Source organism: Coturnix japonica, chromosome 1, assembly GCF_054131305.1.
Source record: "Coturnix japonica strain WE chromosome 1, WE-NBRP24, whole genome shotgun sequence".
Lineage (NCBI taxonomy): Eukaryota > Metazoa > Chordata > Aves > Galliformes > Phasianidae > Coturnix > Coturnix japonica.
The window spans coordinates 168201219-168224215 of record NC_140663.1 but is presented as its reverse complement, the minus strand read 5'-3'; the positions used below and the strand labels follow the sequence as shown (position 1 = coordinate 168224215).

At 41.4% G+C, this 22997-nt stretch overlaps 1 protein-coding gene and 1 pseudogene across 3 annotated transcripts; one reads left to right on the top strand and one right to left on the bottom strand.

Annotated features, from left to right (window-relative positions):
* Positions 1-3169: 3169 nt before the first annotated feature.
* CCDC82 (coiled-coil domain containing 82) lies at positions 3170-14447 on the bottom strand. 2 transcript variants are annotated; one of them, XM_015852283.3, is made up of 8 exons: positions 14422-14447; positions 13695-14230; positions 12732-12951; positions 11465-11557; positions 9858-9982; positions 8971-9141; positions 3994-4179; positions 3170-3442 (listed from the first exon to the last, which is right to left on the bottom strand). In XM_015852283.3, exons 1-8 carry the CDS (start codon positions 14426-14428, stop codon positions 3380-3382), a joined length of 1401 nt encoding a protein of 466 aa, XP_015707769.2. In that variant the 5' UTR covers positions 14429-14447; the 3' UTR covers positions 3170-3379. The 2 variants fall into 2 exon arrangements, 1 of the variants encoding a protein (XP_015707769.2); XR_014931821.1 differs by having other exon boundaries at positions 12778-12951; positions 13695-14447.
* Positions 14448-14530: 83 nt separating this feature from the next.
* On the top strand, positions 14531-16131 carry LOC107308414 (putative ATP-dependent RNA helicase DDX6 pseudogene; annotated as a pseudogene). Its single transcript, XR_014943206.1, has 2 exons — positions 14531-14581; positions 14941-16131. The product of XR_014943206.1 is annotated as a putative ATP-dependent RNA helicase DDX6 pseudogene (transcript).
* The last annotated feature ends 6866 nt before the right edge of the window (positions 16132-22997 follow it).

Here is a 22997-nt window from a genome sequence, read left to right as displayed (position 1 = left end):
TCGCTTGTGACCGTGTCACATGTATTCTAATAGAAGCACGCGTGATGAAAGGTTAACGTAACAGATCCTGAATAATTGATTACTTCCCCCCCCCCTCCTCCCTCCATCTGCCAACAATAACACGCGGCCTCTTGAAATGCAGTTGTAATCTCACGTGAACTGTCATGCTCGAGTATTTTCCTGTGTGAATTTGCTGCTGCAGTTGAAACTCTGGGTTTCCTAAGTCAGCACCCCCTCCAAATAGGCAAAGCGCTCACTTGTGCTCACCATGGAAGTCCCATTGTGCTGATAGAATCATAGAATCATAGAATTACCCAGGTTGGAAAAGACCTTTAAGATCATCAAGTCCAACCACAGCCTAACCAGTACCCTAACTCTAAAAATCCTACACTAAATCATATCCCTGAGCACCACATCCAAACGGCTCTTAAACACATCCAGGGATGGCGATTCAACCACCTCCCTGGGGAGCCTATTCCAGTGTTTAACTACCCTTTCTGTAAAGAAGTTCTTCCTAATATCCAACCTAAACTTGCCCTGGTGCAACTTGAGGCCATAAACCTCTGATAACCTTCTAAAAAGTGAAGGAAAACACCGTGCTGAACCTACGTCACTTAAAACAATGAGTTCCTGCTTAAATCTGGCCACATACTCCATTCGTCTACATTTAGCAATCATGTATCAAATGACTTCGGTTGTATTAAGTGCACTGAATGGCACTGTCAGGCTCCTTTGGTACCACTTCACATGCTCCTCATGCTGTCCTTTTGGCTGTTCAGATGTGTTTCCCTACATTCTTTTGTCTCGTCTTTAAATTCAGGTTAGAAATTGATATTTCTTATTTCTCAGAGCGGAATCAGCAAGTTAACTTTTTCAAGTGCATTTTCATGTGCGCTGGCTGTTTCTCTTGGAGCCGTACAGTATTTGCATGCGTTTATCTAACACACCCACTCTGTTTATCCAGGAAGACTTAAAGAAGGATGAAACTACAAGCCTTTATTTATCCAAATAAAAGTAAACCAGAAGAGCTAAGCATGGGAATTGCCTGTAATTGCCTGCTGAGCTACTAGAAATAGCTGCTTTTGGGAAACAGGAGAAGCCTTCACCGTGTTTAAGAAGTAAAGTGTCAGCTGGCTCCTGTCAGCAAAGTTTGCCATCCTGCTTGATCCACAAATGGCTTTATTTCTGAAAAGAGAGGGACGAGGGGAGAAGAAACACTTCATACTTCCCTGCCACTACTGGACATAGGATATATACCTTCTCTCCTAGAAATACATCGTGTTTGGAAGGCTGATCCTATGCATAAATACAATGTGCGGAATTCTATCATTATCATAGTCCCAGGCTACAGAACTTCAACTAGAGCAGATGATTGAAACCCTACAGGAATTAAAGCAATTTCCAAGTATGATCATTAATCACCTGCTCCAGTTCTAATCACATACTGATCTCTCCTCATTGTTGCATTAAGACAGGCACTTTATCTTAATTAGAGCTAAGACTTCAAAAACTAAAGACAATTAAAAGTGCCCTATCAGAACAAACGTTATATCCTTTCACCCACTAAATCCACTCGAAGCCTCTGAAGTGGAAAAGAAAGCATGGAAGGTGGTGAGATCTCTGACCTCTCCCACTAGTTGTTATATGCACAGACTTTTTCCACTACAAATATTCTTATTGCAATTAGACCTGAAAACCTGTCTTGGTAGGAGTCCTCTTTGTACTGTGTGCTACGTTGCACTGAGCACTTACAGCCTGTCCTGCAAAATCCAACCTGAATTTTTACTAATCGTTGTTTCTTCTAAACAATTCATTTATTTATTTTTTCAAGTGAAGACGAGTGTAAACATGTCATAACGATACTTCACATTCTCTGCCTCGTACAAGCTCTTCAGGTGGAACAGCAGCCACAAAAATATTATCACTTCCTCTAATCGTGGTGAAGGGAACGTCGAAGTCTAAGAGACAGTAACATACAAACATCTTGTCAGCCCCCTGCCAAGCCATGTATCAGTTCAACTAATGATGTCACAGGCAAAACTCAGTCAGCCTTTGAGGTGCTTTCTTCCAAGAAAGAAAGAAAAGCATAAGATCACAAAATCACAGTATCGTAGGGGGTTGGAAGGGACCTCCAGAGATCATCGAGGTCAGCATGTTACCAGCAAAGTAGTACATCAGACATGAGAAGTTTTTATGGGCAAATATGTGAAAAAACAGGCTTCCTTACTTTTAGTTCTGAGAAAGTGACCTGTTAAAAAAATCTAGAGGGTTAACAGCATCATCCCTCCTACTGAGTTTCTCAGCTATAACAGACTAACAAGGATATGTGCATACTGCAGGGTCTAAGAACAGCTCCTAATGGGACTCAAAACCATGTGCCCTGCATCTTCTCTTAGGATATGTCAATGTAACTTTATATGCAGCATAAAACACCAGGACAGAATAGCGTATAGAGTACCTACCCCTTCCCAGTCTTCAGGGTCTACTCTACTTGCTCCGTAGTAAACCACGCATCATGATTCTAAGTAACTCCTGCTTTCAGTTATCAGATTATACTGGAAGAATTCTTGCTTAGCTTGCATGGCCACATTAATCTATTATTTTAAGTTACTGCAAGTTGTTGCCATTATGTTTGCGCAACACAATTTAAGATCTCAGTAAGTTGCCTCAGACAGCATCAGAGAGAGCAGTGTGGGGCTGAGCGTACACCTGGATGGCTATGCCAGCCTCAGCCCTGTGACGCCTATTATGTGACTCATCACCTACTCTCTAAAGAGGAATGACTGCTGTGCTGCAAATATAGGCAGGATTGCATAATATTTCCCCTGCTGCCTTACAACAGGCTATAGTGATTCCTCAGAGGGGAAGTAAGTCTTCGCATTAGGGTCCATTTCATCATAACTGTTATTCTAAACAGTTGGACTTGCTTGTGAATTTACAACAAGCAAAAGGAAAGGAATGATGCAAGTCATGTATGTTCCTGTGTAACAGTCTTACCTTTCCAAATATTCCCACTTCAAAAAGTCTCAAGACCTCCTACCTTCCCAGTGCTACAGCTCAACACCAACAGGCACAGCTTTTGCTTCACAAGTAAGAAGATACTGATCTGTTATTTTGAAGAACAAAAGGAAGCATGAAGTGACCAATGCAGCAAAAATAGAAGGACCGATTTGGGAAAACTTCAAGTTATTATTCACATGGCTGAAAAATAATACAGGATATTCTTAAACAGTTGTTTACAGACCCATGGATTTGAGCATAATACAGCCTTTTACATTATTAGAATCTTGAAGAACAAGCTGAGGTGAAGTGCCTGCAGATAAAACAGGCCATTCAGTTTTTTACAAGGTATCTTTAAAAGAGCTGTATTTCCACTTAATCATTCTTTTTCTTCTTGGAAAATGTCTGCATCATTCATGTAGTTTTCAAGCTCATCATATTTCTGCAAATGAAATAAAACTTGTATTACTTCATCAAGGTAAAACAACTGAATTACGCAAAAAAAATGCTTTCTATGTTTTCCTTCAGTACATTAAGAAGCATGTCAATAACAATTCAGAAGCAAAGATATCTGAAAGCTTGCTAAATGTACTCTGAGTTATCATAGAATCATAGAATGGCCTGGGTGAAAGCTCTCCAATGTAAAAAGAAAAACGTTCTTGCTGTGCCTCATGTTTCCAGCCTTCAGGAGTTACAGCTTGAGTTTGTTGTGGTGCTGCTTCCAAATAGAACAGGAGCCTGCCCACCACAGCCCCAAGATCATGCAGCTGCCAGAAAGCTTGATATCAGGAGCTGACAAAGCTCTGTGTGAAAGCTGTGGGCATATAACAGTCTGAGAGACTGGGAGAGCAGAAGTGAATGAATGGTTAGGCTAACATAATTAATTTCTTAATGAAACCAGTAATTAAGAAATAAACAATTAAATCAATTAAATCTTATCTCAGTTTGATTTTATCTGCTTGAGGAACAGTAAATCAGGTAACTCAGTTATACCTTCTGAATCCACCCTGTTTCTTCCAGCTGGCTGAAAAGTCGTTCAACTGTGTCTTTAACTGGTTCATCCTCAGCACCGTCCAGCATGGTAACGGAGCTGCAATCCATGTATAACTTGTACTTGAAGTGCTTCAAGTTGTGATAAACTTTTGTACGATCTGCACACACCACACCGACCTTCAGCACCTGCATCAAAGCAAATTAATCCGTTTCTCGGGTAGAACAGTGATCATTGTGATACAAAGGATGGATAAGACAGCCTATCTAATAAAACATTATCATTATCATATCATATCTATATCATAGTATCATAGAATCATAGAATGGTCTGGGTTGAAAAGGACCACAGTGATCACCCAGTTTCAACCCCCTGATATATGCAGGGTCGCCAACCACCAGCCCAGGCTGCCCAGAGCCACATCCAGCCTGGCCTTGAATGCCTGCAGGGATGGGGCATCCACAGCCTCCTTGGGCAACCTGTTCCAGTGTGTCACTACCCTGTGTGAAAAACTTCCTCCTAATATGTAACATAAACCTCGCCTGTATCAGTTTAAAACCATCCCCCCTTGTCCTGTCACCATCCACTCTTGTAAACAGCCGTTCCCCCTCCTGTTTACATGCATCCTTCAAATATTGGAAGGCCGCAATGAGGTCTCCCTGGATTCTTCTTTTCTCCAAGCTAAACAAGCCCAGGTCCCTCAACCTTTCCTCATAAGTGAGGTGCTCCAGCCCTCTAATCATCCTAGTAGCCCTAAGTATATTAGTCTACATCTGGCTGGCTTTTGGATTCAGATTTTCTACCCTCCAAAATGAGAGAATTAACATTTGTATGAAGAAATTTAGGTCTTGGTACACATAAGAGAAACTGATTTAGCATTAGTAAGAAGAACCAAAAACACCAAAGAAACAAGCTTCCATAGTTTTGGACTGATGTTACATATGCAGCTCCACTTTCTATGCACGCCCAAAGCTAAAAACCTAAGGCTTGTGTTTGGTGCTGTAAGTGCTTTTAATGAGCAAGGCCTACTAACCAAGGCAAAATCTTGACTTATTCCAGTTTCTAAACGTAACATGTCAAACAATGAAGCAATCAAAAACTGAAATGCGACATTTCAACAGGTATTTTATAGCTTCTGAAGAATTCCAAGTAATGAAGTGTGGTATCCGGAATACTGCTTGATAGGAAATAGCTGATAGAATTCTGCATTTTGATAGCCTGTCTGGCCTAGTTCTTACCCTGTGATAACAGCTAACAGGACATGTTTGGGAAGGTGGCATAAGACGCAAGAAAAGACACCAGAATGTACATGCATTACCACATGACTTCTAGCAGTCAAGAATGAAGAAATTCTATATCACCCCAGTTATTATATACCAAGAAACTGTCTAATCCCTTCTAAGAGCCAATTACATTTTTTTTGTTCTCCAGAGTACCTTGTGGTAATGAGTTTCATGGTTTATTTTTCTGTGAGGTGTAAAGAATTTCCAGACTGGAAAAGTGCCAGAGGAAAAAAAATATATATATATATACCATACAGTGTCATTACGTATTGTGTTATAAAGCAAGAGAGATTGTCTAAAAATACAGTGTTATTTCTGAATGCAGCTTTGGAAAGAATCTCAGTACTGTACACATTCTAATTTGTTCCCCCTCGCAGTCCTCAGTGACTCTATCCTAACGCTTAACTTATCTCCTCAAGCTGGCCGTATCAGCCAAAGCTGTGTTAAATCACTTTGTATGGAATGCAGAAGCATAGCCTGACAACAGTATAACATGTGGTGACTGAATTCATGCCCTCTAAGCATAGATATGAATGGAAATAGAACAACAGGTCTGAGAGCAGAAAACAGTTCATAATCCAGGTGACACAGGAGCAGAGAAACATGGGGGACACCCAAACTGTTCAGTTCTCTTTGACTGTGGAGAGATGAGAATTGGCAGCTACTCACAACAATCAGTGCAAGCCTAAGCAAAACTAGAACAGCTGTTTCTCTTCAGGCCTATTGGCAAAGCAGAATACTTTAGAGACGAGAGAAAAGGAAAGTTTTATGCAGAAGGAGGGTTGGAGGTCTGTTTTTGTTCTCTACACAACCACTTTCTTTGTGTACTTTCAAAGAAAACTTTAGAAATAGTCCAAATATGTATTTCCATTCAACCTGATCTGGGAGTTCTGAACTGCTTTCTTTCAGTCAATTATTTTCTTTAAGTGTTAGTTTTAGGTTGCTCCCTTTGCCCTTTTTGTTCTTTCTTTCCCCTCAATTGGCAAGACAGTTGATCAATGCACTGCCAGAAGAGCTTCAAAAACTAACTTGAAAACAGCACCTTTAGCAGCCTCCATTACAGGTCACCATAGGAATATGAATGTTGCATTAGCAAACCATTAGCAGAAATTACTGCAAAGTGCTCAATCATTCTCTCTCAGGTCTGTCTGTTCTCCAGCCTCTGAGCTACATTGAGTATGCACGTGGCATCTCACCAGATGCTGGCCAACTCAGGGTAAAGAAAAACCCTCATCTTCTATTGTTTAGCTGAAGAGAATAAAAACAAACTGGAAAGAAAGTTTAATGTTCAGTAGGATATTTCAGGTATTTCCCACAGTGAAGAACAGCTGACGTAGGAGAACACTGGGACAGCAATATGGGGGTTTCTACTCAGCTTCCAGCTTAACTGTGGAAATATCAGTAAGATGAAATCCTTGCACTAGTCCACTTATTATTTCTGCTCAGGTAAGGTGCACGCTTCACATGAAAAACAGATTTTTCAATTAGTGATATTCCTTGTGTGGAGTTCTCTAAATGTAGAATAATGACTGTACTATGGGCTGCAGTATTAGTGCTAGCAAGATGGCTTCTCCACATCCTACGGACTAAGTATGTTCCTGCAATAAATAAGGGGAAATAACAAGTTCTTAATGATCATGCAAACAGATACTAATCAAAGCAATATTAAGAACTACAGTTCAGCAGGTTCTGAGATGCTTTAAGAAAAAAAGACCTGCAGCATGGGTTTACCGCACTGTGCATGAGTTGTAGAGCCCATTGCTGTGACATGATAATCACAAGGACATCTCTCAAATGCTTAAGTTAGAATATCAGCAGAGATGCAAACAAGCTTCAGTAAGGTGTACTTCAGTAAGGTTAAGCTTCCAGTTTGTTGAGGACTTTGTGTAAGAAATCCTATCACACCCCATTTTGAAATGTGTTGTGAAAACATCTTGTAGTGCCACTTGTCTTTTCAGCAAGTACTCAAGTGCTTCGTCTGTGTCCTGAAATAATTTTAGATGCACAAAGTAAAGGAATTACACCTTCTACATCTCCTGAAAGAGAAGGAAAGCAGAACTTGGGCACCAGCTTGGTACACTGATGCAGCAATATCTTATACTTGACAAACTGAGTTTTGAGTTTATCATAAGAGGTCACAAATTCCATTACTTAGGAAGGTCATATGTAAACATAATCATAACAAATACCATTAGCTGCACATTTGATGTGGAGATCCCTAAATACTGGTAACATCCACGTGTCCTAAGACTCAAGGACTTCAAAAGTCTCAGCCCTGAAATGTAAAACCTAGAATAGCTGCCTAACGCAACATTATGTAACAAAGATAAGTTTCCTTCCAAGAACATAATTTAATCCAATATGTCCTAGTAAAGGCAGCAGAGTGGAAAATAAAGATGCAAGATTACTGAAAGGGGAATGTTTTTTAGCTTGAACAAGTTGTTCTGCAGCAAAGGAGAAAAGGTTCTAGTAGAAAATATTGAAGTAGTTACAAACAAGCCTTCTGAAAAGAAGATCAACGATTTCAAGTGTCAGCACAACTGAGACATCAAGATACTTTGTCACGAGTGAACAGCTACATGGGAAATGGCAGATGTGAAAACATCTGAAGAATAAAGCAGTAAAATCCTGAGTAGGCTGTGACTGTATGGCAATGTGGCACTGTGACAGTGGCACTGTTTCACTCGGTGTTCTAACCTACAGCAAACACACACTGTAGGAACACACAGGGACACACCAAGAGCTGGAACAGTGGGCATGGAGTTAGCAAACCCAGTAGCCCAACACAGAATAAACCTTTTGGGCAACAAAGTAGAAAACGCAGCCATTCAATGGAGATGATTGCCCATTACACAGAAAGTTGCTTTTATAATGTTTCTGAAAGCTAATTAATGCAAGATTCCCACTGGGAATGTCTTAAGGGCATAATAGGCACACAAAAAGGTAGAGAGCTTTCAAGTCATCCGGTGAAAAGACATTCTGATATTTAGAACAGATGCAGCTCTGAGGCAGATGTCATTCCTGATTTAAAGCCTCGGACTCCTGGCAGAAGAGAGATAGGATCTATTCAAGATTTCTTTTAAAGTCACAGTTTTAATCAGGTATTGCTAAAAACCAGGAATGCCAGGCATGTTCAATGCAACACTCAGCCCTGTCGTTTTTTTTTTACTGCTATACATGATTCTCATTTCTTTAAAACATGCTTTAGGATCAGTCATCTACCGAACTACTTGAGAAACAACAGGTGAGGGCTCATATTATAACTTCAGTTAGTAGGGAAATCTTCATATGTGCTGTCAGCCTCAATGACACACAAAAGACAAGCATGCTCAGAAGGCTACGTAAGATATCATGTATAGAATCACAGAATCACAAGGTTGAAAGGGACCCACAAGATCACCCAGTCCAACTGTCCTCCCTTTACCATACCTACAGAAAACCACTAAACCAGATCTCCTAGCTCCTTAGAGCCAGAGGAGAAGTGGCCATTCCTCCTCCCTTTCATAAGAATTTCCTTCACAATTTCTAGCTAAATCCAACTGCAAAATGGTTGTCACATTTTAAAAATGAAGGGGAGTTTAGAGTTAGAAACACAGTAGCTGACAGGTGCTGACAGGATTCCTATTCTCTGTATGATTTTGCATAACACTAGACAAAGCTTAAAAGTAATGATATAAGGTGCTTGTTTGAAATTACCTGTTTGTCATCTGACATGAAGTCATCTGCTTCCAGAGTTCTACTATTATAAAGCTTTCCAAACAGTATCACATCAAACTTACAATAGCGATGCATTCCACATGCCTGACAAGTCATATTCATTGGATTTTTCAAGGTTATGAAAACACCTGGATAACAATCCACGCGCTCCTGAAAAACAGATTTCAGATAACATTAAAGAATCTCCATAAACTTCAACATGTTTCTAAGTACTTTCTACTTGTACAGAATTAGTGTAAGAGAAACCAAAGATTCAGATCTGAAGTTTTCTGGCATTCAGTTGTGAGCACACAACCTTCTCAGTCATTTCCTAACACTTCACCCAGTTCCCTTTAATTTGGCTTCAGTTCTAAAGACTCGCTCCTGCATCCATGCATTCAGTTCTCTTTCGTGTCTCCCTTCCTGTTGTTGGCTTTTTGGAGGGTGTGAAGGTGGCAACTCTATCAGTTGGCCTACTTCAAATAAATACACTATATCTCACCACCGGCTGGTAGTCCATTATTACAGGGATTATTAGGTAAGCATGGCTATAACACTAACAGCATTCTACTAATTCACATATAGTGACTAGGCAACTGAATACTGGCCTCACATCTTTGAAGTTGTAGAAGATTCATGATGAACATGCCAGCTGTTCTTCTTGTGGGAGGAAGATTTAAACTCTATTAGAACACTGAATGAGCACCAAGAAGTCCTCTAAAAAGCACCTGGTGAAGTTAGCAGGAGAAGCACTGAGATCACTGAGAACATACACTTATATGGTTATGCTAATGGTACTGAGAATTATAATACTGAAACAAAATCTGCCAGTATAAATATGATTTGGAGATCACTTTGCTACTGAGGGTACAGCAGATGCTACAAACCTTGTAACGAACTTTCCAGCGGCTTCTAGAGAACAAGTTGTCAAGGCGGGGCTGAATGTAACGGTCATCCAAATAATGAAGTGAGAGCAGCATATCTTTGGCATATTTCTTTTGTCTTGTTCCATCTGTTCAGTGAGAGTCATTATTGATTGCCTGACCATCATATGTTGCACACATTTCTTCAAGTAAAATTTCCAAGGACATTATGCATCTGTATACTGAGAACCATGAATGATTCTGATACATTGCTACTGAATTTATTACTGTTATCTATACAAGTGATCCATGCAGCATTGATCACAGAATCATGGAATGGCCTGGGTTGAAAAGGACCACAATGATCATCCAGTTTCAACCCCCCTGCTATGTGCAGGGTCATCAACCACCAGACCAGGCTGCCCAGAGCCACATCCAGCCTGGCCTTGAATGTGTCCAGGGATGGGGCATCCACAGCCTCCTTGTGCAATCTGTTCCAGTGTGTCACCACTCTCTATGTGAAAAACTTCCTCCTGATATCTAACCTAAACCTCCCCTGTCTCAGTTTAAAAGCATTCCCCCTTGTCCTGTCACTATTCACCCTCTTAAACAACTGTTCCCCCTCCTGTTTGTGTGCTCCTTTCAAATACTGGATGGCCACAATGAGGTGCCCCCTGATCCTTCTCTTCTCCATGCTAAACAAGCCCAGTTCCCTTAATGTTTCTTCATAGAAGAGCTGCTCCAGCCCTCTGATGAACTAACCTATTTAATTATTTTAAAAGTATGCATCACTAGAGGTACATGAATAAACTCTACAATCACTGTTAGAGTGAAAAACTATCAACCCAAATGGAGAACTATTCACTCAAAACCATTTAGAAGAACGGAAAAGGAAAATTCAAGGAGCCTTGCTTTTTGCTCAATTTTTGTAGGGTGTTCCTGACTATAAAAGGGAAGTTTGTAATCCATGAAAACAAACTGCTCTGACTGCTTCCCAGCAGAACTTCTGACAGTGCTCCTCTCCTCCACCACTTCTAAGTAACACACAGAAAGTGACCTTTAGCCTTCAGCAGCAGCCACATGGCCGCTGTTGGGCAACACAAACAGTTTCAAATATTTACTCAAGCAAATGAAATAAACTATAAGATGATAAATAAAACTACAACTACCCCGCAGTTATCTCCCAGATATGTGCTAGACTCCAGGATTTAAACAGGACTTCCACAGCTACAAGAGAATCCTTACTGCCTCAGGGTTCAGTATGTGCAGACATGCAAACTCGTTCTGTTACCTTTCCTAATCTTTGAGCAATAATAACAGCAAAGGAGCAAAAGAAGGATTTTCCTCCTGCCTTCAGCGCTTGGCTGATGCTTTCCACAACCTGGCACTGATAGTCCATCCCCAGAGCATCCGTATGGTGCCTCTGTGCCTACTTGTGGGGCTGCCATTCGGCCCCACCGGGCCATGTGCTGAAAGCTACTTCCTCTGTCAAGAAGTACTGCCTGCTGTTGAAATTTACCTCAAAGAACAACTGTCAAAGAAAAAGAATCAAATACAGAATGGTTGTCATAACTAAAATCATCTATTAATTCTATGCATGCGCTATAGTATTTGCAATGTGGCGTACTTACCATACAGTGAGCTCAGAAAAGTGTCATCAATTGCATTTATGAGGAAAGCCTTTACTATTCTTTGGAAGTGTTCATAAGGACTGCTGCAGTGAACTGGAAAAAAACAATATAAACAGAACGTATTACAAAAAAGACAATGTTAATATCCTTTATCCAAAGTTCTCATTTAAGATCCTGTGTTTAAATAGTGCTTCTCATCCCGGTGATCATAACCAGTTTTAGCACATCCTAAAGTCACATCTCTTTTCATCATGAGCCCAAAGGAAGAACTACAACCACAAACATAAGAAATTATTCTATGCATAGCAGGAATTACTGCAAGACACAAAAGGCTGTGATTTTTTTTCCCCTTTCTTTCAAGTACATACTATTCTGCTCATATCTTAATGGAGAAGAAGTGCTTGTTGTCAGCTACAATGACACTGACTATCTTGTTATCCTGTCAATACAAACCTGCATCTAAAATAATATACACAAGAGGGGAAATAGTATAGTATAGTGTAGTATAGTATAGTGTAGTATAGTATAGTGTAGTATAGTATAGTGTAGTATAGTATAGTGTAGTATAGTATAGTGTAGTATAGTATAGTATAGTATAGTGTAGTATAGTATAGTGTAGTATAGTATAGTGTAGTATAGTATAGTATAACCTTCTGGCTCAGGCTTCTCACTAATCCAGACACCAGTTTTCATTAAAATTAAAGGAACCTGGGCAATGTGAGGAACATTCTGACTGTGCAATCGGTCTAAAACTGAGCAGAGAATTCAGAAACCTCAACAAAGTCTTAATGCATTAAAAAAAACAACTTCCCCTGCAACAACAAAAGAACCCAAATATCAGCAATAAAAAGCAGATGACCCAAAGTAACTGAAAGACTCCTGTGTTACTCTTCAGAACAGAATTAAATCAGAATTAATGCGTCTGATCTTGGGGTACGTATCATAAGATGGTGGTTTCATGTCTCAATAATAGTTCCATCCTAAAACAGACCAACTGAGTAAAAAGAATGGAAGAAGATCAGTGTAACAGTGTTCCCCTTCCTCTCTTCAAGTTCTATCATCCCTTCAATAAGATACAGAAGGACTGTAAATTTCACTGTGGAAACCAGGATTGCTTCCACCATAAATGAAAGCCTTTCAGGAATGTATCCTTGTAAACTATCATATCCTGTTACACAGCGTTACTTTGTATTTAGAGCCCATGAATGCTTATTTCGGCACTAAAGGAAGATTGTAGATACAGAATTGCAACGCATCCTTGTCTTACAGCCTGGGATGCAGCGTGCCAGCAAGTCACTATTTGATGCATTTACATCTTTCTGCTGCAGATGTTTTTCACTCTTAACATGTTCCACGTTGTCATCATCATCTCCATCATCATCAACTATAAAGTCTTCCAAGCTCCCTCTGTCACTTTCATCGCATTCTGGTGTGAGGAGCAATTGGCAGAATGGTTCCTCTTCTTTTTCCGCTTCACCGTCAGAATCCTATTTGTATTTCAGAAAGTATTTAAAAGCAAATAAATTACTTTTAGTGTTTGCATTAAGAAAGGACTATATCTGACTTACTAATAATGCCATTTGTTCAGTTAACAAGAAATGATATGTTTCCAGAAATACATCTTTCTGTGCTATGTGACAATTACTTTCCACTTTAAATCAGCCCTTTCCACGCACCTCGCTTCAGTCACACCAACAAAATAGGAATTAAGAGCATCAACATTTTGTTTCCTGAGGAAAATTACACCATACTCATTTCACAGGTCTCTTCTTTACAGAGAACTGAACATCAAAGAAGTTTCTTTTCCCCCTTCTGACTACATAAGGAGGATAGATAGAATCATAGAATGGCCTGGGTTGAAAATGATCATCTAGTTTCAACCCCCCTACTGCGTGCAGGGTCGGTACCTGCATTCTAGGCTGCTCGGTCAACTGAATGCCTGAAAGAATAAGGGGGAAAAAAAAAAGAAAAAGAAATTCTTAGATTGTCAGTGATCAAAATTAAACTAAAAACATAATAATAATAATAATAAATCTATTTCTAGATGATGATTTTTAGCAGTGAGTATATAGTTAACAGGTAACTGCTGTTGAGATGTGATAGGGTTAGTGATTTCTCAGGAATAAAACCCAAAAACAAGGAAAAAAAAAATCCTACTGCTGCGTTTCTACTACTCAGCACCTTCCCCTCGATTCCCAGTGGGACTGAATCTCAATGACAGAAACCAGACCTCCCAGTTTTCGCTCTCAGAGGAGCTCCGAGTCGCCCGTTGCTTTGCGAGGTCCCGCAGCTTTGCCAGCACTTCCCGTTTCTTCTTAACAGCCACATTTTCTGCGGGGCCGGCTTTCCCGACCTGCTGTTCTTGGGAACTCTCGTCTTCATTAATCACACAGCGGTGTTTAACAAAAACTTTCCTTACAAGTATATCGCTATCCTGGCTGTCCTCGCTATCCTCCAGCACAGACCTGCTGACCTTTTTCCTCTTTCCAGGCACGACGCATTCATCCTCCCCATCCTCTGTTAATTCTCCAACCTGATTTTTCACCTCCTGGTTGGAAAGGCCGCCCTTTGCATCACTTTCATCTTTATCGCTTTCGGACACCGATTCCTCCTCCTCTGAGATAAAAGTGGATTCCTCATCGCTGTCAAACAGGATCAGCTCCCTCTTGGTTCGTCTCCAATCCACTCTGGATCTGAACGGCGCTTCGGCTCCCGCTGCTTTATTTCTCGTCTCGTATCTTCTGACTGATGTCTCCATAGGGGAAGCTGTGACGACACACCACAAAACAAGGCCACGTTAAGCCATACCAAAACAAGCACCACCGCCCATCGCTCTGCCTACACGGCCACGGCACACACGGATTAGCCTGGCCTGGCCCGGTTCGATTCGATTCGGTTCGGCCTATCCCAACCCGTCCCGTCCCGCCGCCATCCCTTGCCCTCCTCCCTCCTCTCACCATTCATTTCCCACTCTCCAGCTCCCGAGAGGCTGATAAGAAGTTACCGCCCACCCGGCGTTTCCCCGCGCCGCGATTGGCTGATTGTCCCTGTCAATCAACTACCGGGATGTTTACGGAAGTGCTGGAAGGTTTCGGGGGAGGGGATGATCGTCACGTGGTTTGATCAAGTTCTATGGTGCGGTGCTGTAGAGCTGGAGGTTGTGGGTTCGAATCTCCTCTCCCTCCCCTCAGAGTTTATCTTGCAGGCTGGAGTAGAGTTGGTTTTGATTGCATTTCAGCCTGACCAGGGTATTATGTTCCTGAGTCTCTCTAAGCTATTAGGAAGAAATTCTTTACTGTGAGGGTGGTAATGGACTGGAACACTTTGCCCAGCAGCCTGGTCTAGAAGGAAGAGACCCTGCCTATAACATGGGGGGTTGGTACTGGATGATCTTAAAGGCCCCTTCCAAACCCAAATCATTCTATGAATCATTCTATGAAAAGACCTTTAGAGATCATTGTCTCGCTCCAATTTAGGGCCCAGGAGGTGGAGGCACACAGACTCAGCAACAGATGAACCAGCTGAAAAATGCCAACACAATTAACAATGGCACCCAACAGCAAGCACAGAGCATGACCACCACTATTAAACCTGGCGATGACTGGAAGAAGACTTTAAAACTCCCTCCAAAGGATTTGAGAATCAAAACTTCTGACGTGACCTCCACAAAAGGAAATGAGTTTGAAGATTAATGTTTGAAACGGGAGTTGCTGATGGGAATTTTTGAAATGGGCTGGGAAAAGCCATCTCCTATTCAGGAGGAGAGCATCCCCATTGCTTTGTCTGGTAGGGATATCTTGGCTAGAGCGAAAAATGGAACAGGCAAGAGTGGAGCCTACCTCATTCCCTTACTTGAACGGCTAGACTTAAAGAAGGACAACATACAAGCAATGGTGATCGTTCCCACCCGTGAACTAGCCCTGCAGGTCAGTCAAATCTGTATCCAAGTCAGCAAACACATGGGAGGTGCCAAAGTGATGGCAACAACAGGAGGAACCAATTTACGAGATGACATAATGAGGCTTGATGATACAGTGCATGTGGTGATAGCTACCCCTGGAAGAATTCTCGATCTCATCAAGAAGGGAGTAGCAAAAGTTGAGCATGTCCAGATGATAGTATTGGATGAGGCAGATAAGTTGCTGTCTCAAGATTTTGTTCAAATAATGGAAGACATTATTCTCACGCTACCTAAAAACAGACAGATTTTGCTCTACTCAGCCACTTTCCCTCTGAGTGTACAGAAGTTCATGAATTCCCATTTGCAGAAACCCTATGAGATTAATCTGATGGAGGAGCTGACCTTGAAGGGAGTTACCCAGGAACTCGTGAAGGCCTTGCAAAACCAAATTGGAAATCTAGAAGTACAATTGGAAAGAGAGAGACATAATTCGGCCTTGTTACAAATGGCTTTTAAGGAAATTTTAACATATAAAGATGCGGGTGACACTGATATTCATGGTGCACCACAAGAAATACTGTATCCTCAGGAAGAACTGAAAGAATATTCATTCGTCCCGAGAGGTATACATGTAAGAAACAAAGTTTCAGAATGTGGAGCGGTCTTCCTGGAGAGGTGCTCACGTCAAATTAAGTTATCAAAACAATCGCTCCTTGCAACTCCAGGAGAAACAGACAGAAAAGTTTTAGAGAAACTGGAAGGATAACACTCTCACGATGGGTTATCCTGCCGACTATGCCAATAAAAAAAATAACTTTGGTCCGGGGCAAAATAAGCGTAGGGGAGAGCAGCAGCGGAGTAGCAGGCCGCAGATCGATGAAACACAGAGAAGATGGTCAGAGTAGCGAGGTCTCAGGAAGTGGAGTCTCGGGCAGCGAGGTCCCTCGAAGCAGAGTCTCGAGCAGCAATCCCAGAAAAATAATAGGCAGCAGTAGGACAACGGTGGAGGAATCTGAGGTCAGATACCTAGATGCCCACAAAGGTTCTTCAGCATGCAGGCATCTTCTTCAGCATGCAGGCACTCGCATCTGAGAGGCATCTGATGACAGAAAACCTCCTTGTTTCCGTAGTGAGGCATCTGGTGTCAGAAAACCCCCCATTCGGGGTTTGTACATGCCCTTTTTATCCTTCTTTCCAGCCTTCAAGACATTTCGGGACGGCTCGGGTCAGAGTCCTGTGATTTTCCACAGAGATGTCAATCTTCCTTGAGATGAGCCAACACGAGAGAAAGACCACTTAAGGGCCATCAGTCCTCAGAGATGGCCGTCTTCCTTGAGATAGGTCTACACAAAAGACCACTTAAGGGCCATTGATCAGTATCTTATCTCCCTTTCGTAGCTCCTGGACTTGTCCATCTCCAAAACAAAGGGATTTCTCGAACCTTGGTTCCTGTGTGTCTCAGACAAAGGCAGTCCTGGAACCTTGGCCAGGACTTGCCTGAACTTGTCCATTTCAGCAAACTTTGAGACAGTAATGTAAAAAGCATGGCCTCTTAAAATCATCCAGTTCTCCCTGTCCTGGACAGGAGCACCTCCCACCAGATCAAGCTGCCCTGGGTCCTATCCAATCTGGCTTTGAAAGTCTGTAGGGATGGGACACCCACAGCTTCTCTGAGCAACCTGTTCCAGTGCCTCACTACTCTCATCTTGAATTTATTCCTTTATAATATATCTCTTCCTTATACCTTACTTAAACCTAGTCTTTTGAAACTCATAACCATTCCCTCTTGTCCTATCTACAGCCATAAGTTTTTACTGAATATGACTCTGGATTCTGTTCAGTGCCAATACCTCCCTGTATAGATGCATCGTAATAATGAGATTTGTGTCTTAAATTTGCTTTGCACTTGCTTGGTCAGCATTAGCAAATATTGCTACCTTGGAAATCACTACACTGACATTATTTATACTTCTTTATCTTAACAAGCCCTTGGAAAGGTTTCCCTTTAGGTAATGAGATCACTGGGAAATACCAGGAAATGAAATGCATCATTCTCATCTTATTTGTATAGCACTGTTCTGGGTTTCATATGGCTTTCACATAGACAAAGAGGTCTGAACAGGTGTTTGTGGAGGTGGTGGCTCGAATTCCCCCTGAAATGTTTATATTGCAAGGATTAAAGTGGTTATAATTCAAGGATTAGGTTGCATTAAGGGACGTAAAGTCCTGGCCTGGCATTTATTTTAATTGCGTTAAAGTCAATAAGTGTGTTTTCAAATAAACAAACGGAGCTGATGCTGCCCGGGATTTCAGGTCAGCGTGTCGGGGTGCTGAGCTCTGACGGGCTTCGTTCGTCTCCATTCCTGCTTCCAACGCCGCCATCTAGCGACTCAGGGAGGGCAGCAAACCTCGCTGTTGGACCACTGCAGCACAAGGTAGGAACAATGGATATGTATCAGATATAGCTATCGAAATGATAAGAGCTTTTTACTTTCCGAAATAGGATGAGGAGCTGCAGTTAGGAATTATGGCTTCTGAGAGGTGGCTGTTTTTTCCTTGTCCTGTCCCCACAGACTGCTGAAAAGAGGTTGGCTACGTCCTTTTTTTTCCTCTCACACTTAAGATATTTATAAACATTATAAATGTTTATAAATCACCTCCAAGTCTTCACTTCTCAAGGCTGAACAGACCCAGGTTACTCAGCCTTTCTTCACATGGGAGATGCTCCGGGTCCTTTTATCATCTTTGTTGCCTTCTACTGGATGCTTTCCAGGAGATCCCTGTCTTTTTTGTACTGGGGAACCCAGAATTACAGTATTCCAGGTGAGGCCTGACCAGGGCATAACAGAGGGGCAGGATCACCTCCCTCAAACTGCTGATCATACATAAATGCACCCCAAATTGGGCAGACTAAGGCTGTTTTATCACCTGAAAGCTGCAAGGGCATGTAGGGAGGCTCTCAATTAAAGCTGTGCCTGGAGCACAGAAACTAAACACAGGGCCATCCTTCTTTCATCCCTTTGTTCTTTCTCTCATTCTTGCTTTCTCAACCTCTTACAGAGTTCCTAATGAGACTTGCTCCCTTGTGTTCCTCTGCTTCCTATTCCTATTTCTACAGTGTAAAGGTCATAGTCAGACACACTGGATGTGGCTCTGGGCAACCTGGTTTGGTGGCTGGTGACCCTGCCCACAGCATTGGGTTCAACCAATTAGATGATCTTTGAGGTCCTTTTCAACCCAGGCCTTTCTGTGATTCTATGATACTCTTAAGTGTTGGGATTTTTAATTTATTATTATTATTATTTTATTATTATTATTATTTGGCACACTTTGTAAATAATACAATTTTTATTTTAATTTTTATTTATTTTTATTTTTTTCAGAGACTGAAGGTCTCCTGTGCACAGGAGCCTATTTAAAGAAATAAATGGGGTTGGTGGGATCCTTAATCCCAATTCTGGCTTATCGTGCAGGATTGAATTTCATAGAAAGAGTAAATTTCAGACAAAGGAGACCAACAGAGTTAACATTTCATCTCTTTTTTGAAACACTGAGAGCTTTCTGGTCTCATGGGATTGTGAAATCATGTTCCATACACAAAAGTTGTCATTGTTTTGAAGGATGGATCGCGATGATGAGGTCACTTGCCTGTTAATGTTGTCTGCAGCATCTTTGGGAGCACTTGTTGTTCCTGCTGCTTAAAAGCCCTAATAACAGACAAAGTTTATAGGTTAGCTTACTCTTTGTGTGTGGTAGCTACAATATTTTACCTTCAGTGCCTGAAATGCATACAGTCTAATAGGAGAAGTTTGAGTGTAGTTAAGGCTCAACATGGCTCTTATTTAAAGATCGCCTGAATTGTGTTCCAGTTCCACTCCAGTATAACTCAATTTATTTCATTTTCACTACCTAAAGATTTAAGGAATATCCTGGTCTTTCACCATCAAATTGAGTATAAATTACAAGCTTCTGTGTTGAAGTAGGAGACTGGGCATTAAATGGGATTTGGTGTTTATCTGTTGATATGAGCGATCCTGCCCAGCTTTGGAAAGGCTCTGCATGAATGCCGTCGAGGTTTAGATAGCATCAGCCATCGCTTGACCACATTGATATGCCGAGTTCTGAGCAACAGCAATTCAAAGCATAACTTGCAATCATCTGCAAGAATCATGTAACGAAGGTCAAGATTTATGTGCAATGTCAGGAGGGGCATGAAAACCTTCTAGATGTTTTTGCCTTTGTTTTGCTATTTCTTGCACAATTTACTTTCAGTTTTTGGGTGGTCTGTTTTCTCTCAAAGCACATATAACCCTTTGGCAACAGTTCACTAGCTGGAGCAGAAACTTTTGCTGGGATGAATGTGATGAATCATAATGTGCGACCAGAAAGGTTGTACTGTTAAAATGGCCAGGAGTAAATGGGATTCCACCCATGAAACACATCTTATCTGGTCTGGTGTCTTTAACCTGGGAATGCAGGTTAAAACAAGGAATGCACAGAATAAACTGCAGTGCGGAAATCATTTGCTTCTATAATCTGCATCTACATTAACTTTTTATGTAAAGTTCTATGATTTTATTGTGACAATAATTCCAGAAACTGTGCATGAAAAGCCTTTAAACGTAGATCAGCCTTAATTTCTGGCCTAGCTTGATTAACCTATTTTAAAAGCCTACTTCTGTATGTTTTCTTGTAGTATATTTAAGAAAGAAGAATAAAGAAAGTATTTAAACTACAGTGATGAGAAAACTCAGCTGGTTAACATAAGCTGCATGAAATACAGAGAATAGCAAAGTACATGCAAAGAAACTGACATCCCTCCAGATCATTTTTATTGTACCATTAATTTCTTATTGAAGTGAGAGAATGAAGGGAAGGTAAACCTGTTTGCAAGGAGGTAGAAATTTAGTTATAATAGCTGTAAGGTTTACAAATCCATTAAATTCATTTGCATAATAATGAAGTCAGAATAAAGTACTATCTGATTCCAGGGCTAATGATTTTTTTCCTCCAAGATTTACTGTTTGACCCTTCATCTGAGGCTATAACTGTTTGTATTCAGGTTCTTGGCACCAGAAAAGATAGCTATCAAGACAGTTGCAGAGAGATTTAGCTTTGGGTCTTAACCTCCTGTTACATGAGCCAACAACAAACGTTCAGCTGGCTTCAACCCCACAGGATTGTGCCCTGAAATATCAACACAGAAAATGGAGAAGCATTAAGAGATACATGAGAGAAAGAGAAACAGCAGGGTTGCTTGGGTGTTTAAAATATATATTTTAGAGTATGGATGGAATGAAAAGATGATTCTTAAGAATGAGTTCTTAGTAAGTATAATAATTTCTTATATTCTTAACAGAATGTGTTGACTCAGTGTGCTTGGGATAGGAGTAGTCTTTGCAGAGACCGGATGGAGTGGTGAGGTTTTTCCCCTTCCCCTCACTCTGTATGTGAACCTTCTAGTCCCCTCTCCTCCATGCTTGCTCTTTTCCCCCATATGCAGCCTTTGAGCTCATGTGGTGCTGAGGTTGGGACGTGTAAACCAAAGGGAAAAACAGATGAAAATACATTCCAGACAAAAGCCTTTAGCAAGGTGAGATGAACCTTCACATCAGCCACTTAGGAGGTAAGCATTTTGGGGCCAGATTACCTTTGGACACTGGGAGCAACAAAGTAATCTGGTTGTGTGTGGAGGGCCTGTGCTCTTTGAGGTCTGGGCTAGATTTTTATCCCAGATTTCTTAGACTAATATAATTTCAAAGTTCCTTTCCCATGACTTTTCTATTTTTGATGTTATCTAAGCATATGTGGCATACTTTCCCATTCAGACCTAAGGGTGCATAGTTCATTAAGTGGGGTCTTATATTTTAGCTACATGACATACTTTATGATTGTCACAGCTACTTAAAGCACATGGGGATACTGTGGGAGGGAAAGAAAGGTCTTGGTGAGGAACATTGGGAAAGCTGCTTTTATTAGATATGGACATTTGCCAGTGGCTTGACCAGTGGTGACTGCTGTTTTCATTTGTTGAAAGGTTTTTGTCGTCTAGTCCAACTCCTCTGCAATGAACAGGGACACCTACAGCTTGATCAGGTTGTCTCCAGGAATGGGGCAATCCACCCCCTCTCTGGGCAGCCCATTCCAGTGCCTCACCACCCTTAGTGTAAAGAACTTCTTCCTTATATCTAACCTAAATCTTCCCTGTTATAGTTTGAAATCCCCTTATCCTATCACAATAGACCCCGCTGAAGAGCCTGTCCCCTTCTTTCTTACAGCCCCCTTTAGATACTGAAAGGATCATGCATTGTTATGGATTTTTGCCTTCACAGAAGGTGATTATTTCAACACTACAGCGTAACATTTTCAGATTATGCTTTTCTTACTGTATTAATTTTTGGCTCCATTAACCTTAAGCACATCGGATTCAAAGTTGCTAAAAACTGTGGTTAAATCAAAGCTTTAGTTCCAGCCATCACGCTGGCAAAGTACTCAATGTTGTTTCTAAACAGAGCGGCCCAGAGCAGAACAGGAGGATGTAACTGTAGGACTGCTGGACCTCTGCTTTGCCCATTTGCTCGGATAACTCAAAACATAATGATTTTATGGGGAGGCACATGAAGGGTATTTCAGTTTTGACTCGCTGTTACTGTTCTGAGTATAGCTTGTATAGGAGAGCAGCGACCAGCTCAGACACAGGCATGCAGCTGGTTACAGCAGAAAGCTGCTCTCTGGCCCTCTGAACAAACAATTTATGGATGAAGAAAGAGACAGTGGGTGGGTAAAGGAAACGAAAAGGAGCAGAGGGACACAGCCAGTTATTTACATCTGCAACGATAAGCAGAGGTCACAGAGCCACAAGTTTTGTAAACACTGTGAATCAAATCTGAGAGAGCTTTGGAATTCAATTGTTGCTTTGACAGGAAACAACATTGCTGGAGCATCAAGGTTATTAAATCAGTCCCTGACAGCACCAGGCAAGTAGGAAACACAGGCAGCCATCTCATTGCATTAGATGGGGAGCTAAAGAAAGTGAAGGAATTGAGGGAAGCTCCTAAAAGCGTAACATGTGCAGGACACAACTACTGTGCTTATAAAAAGATTTCATTCAAAATGAGCTCTCTTTGTACAAACTCACAGTGACCACTTGTTCTACACGTGATTGGTACCAGTCATATTTCTGGGGGCCATAGTTTCTGCCTCCCTTTACACCTCTAGATTATTTAGCTTGACAGCACCGCTTGAGCCCAGGGTATATCAAAGCAAACACCCACCTCTAGATCTGCTCCTAAATGCACTAACATCCCTCTGGGAGGGTGTGTTGGTGGAACTGGCATCTACTTTCATCCCTGTTCCTTGTGGCTGAGCAGATAACAAAGAAAACTTCCTGAATTGCAGGCCCAGGTGTCCTTCCTGCAACTCTCCATCTCTCATGTGATTTCCAGCCTGATACTCTTCTCTCTTTCCCATCTTCCAAAACACTTTGTGACACTTTGGGGCTGATGAATCCATGTTTGGTATTGAATGTAACAGGAAACAACAGCAAAGGGGACCATGGATCTGCTTTGGTGTGCTGAGGATGTTTTCTGTTTGAGCTTTCTAACAGCACAGCCCACATTGCCAGTACTTCCA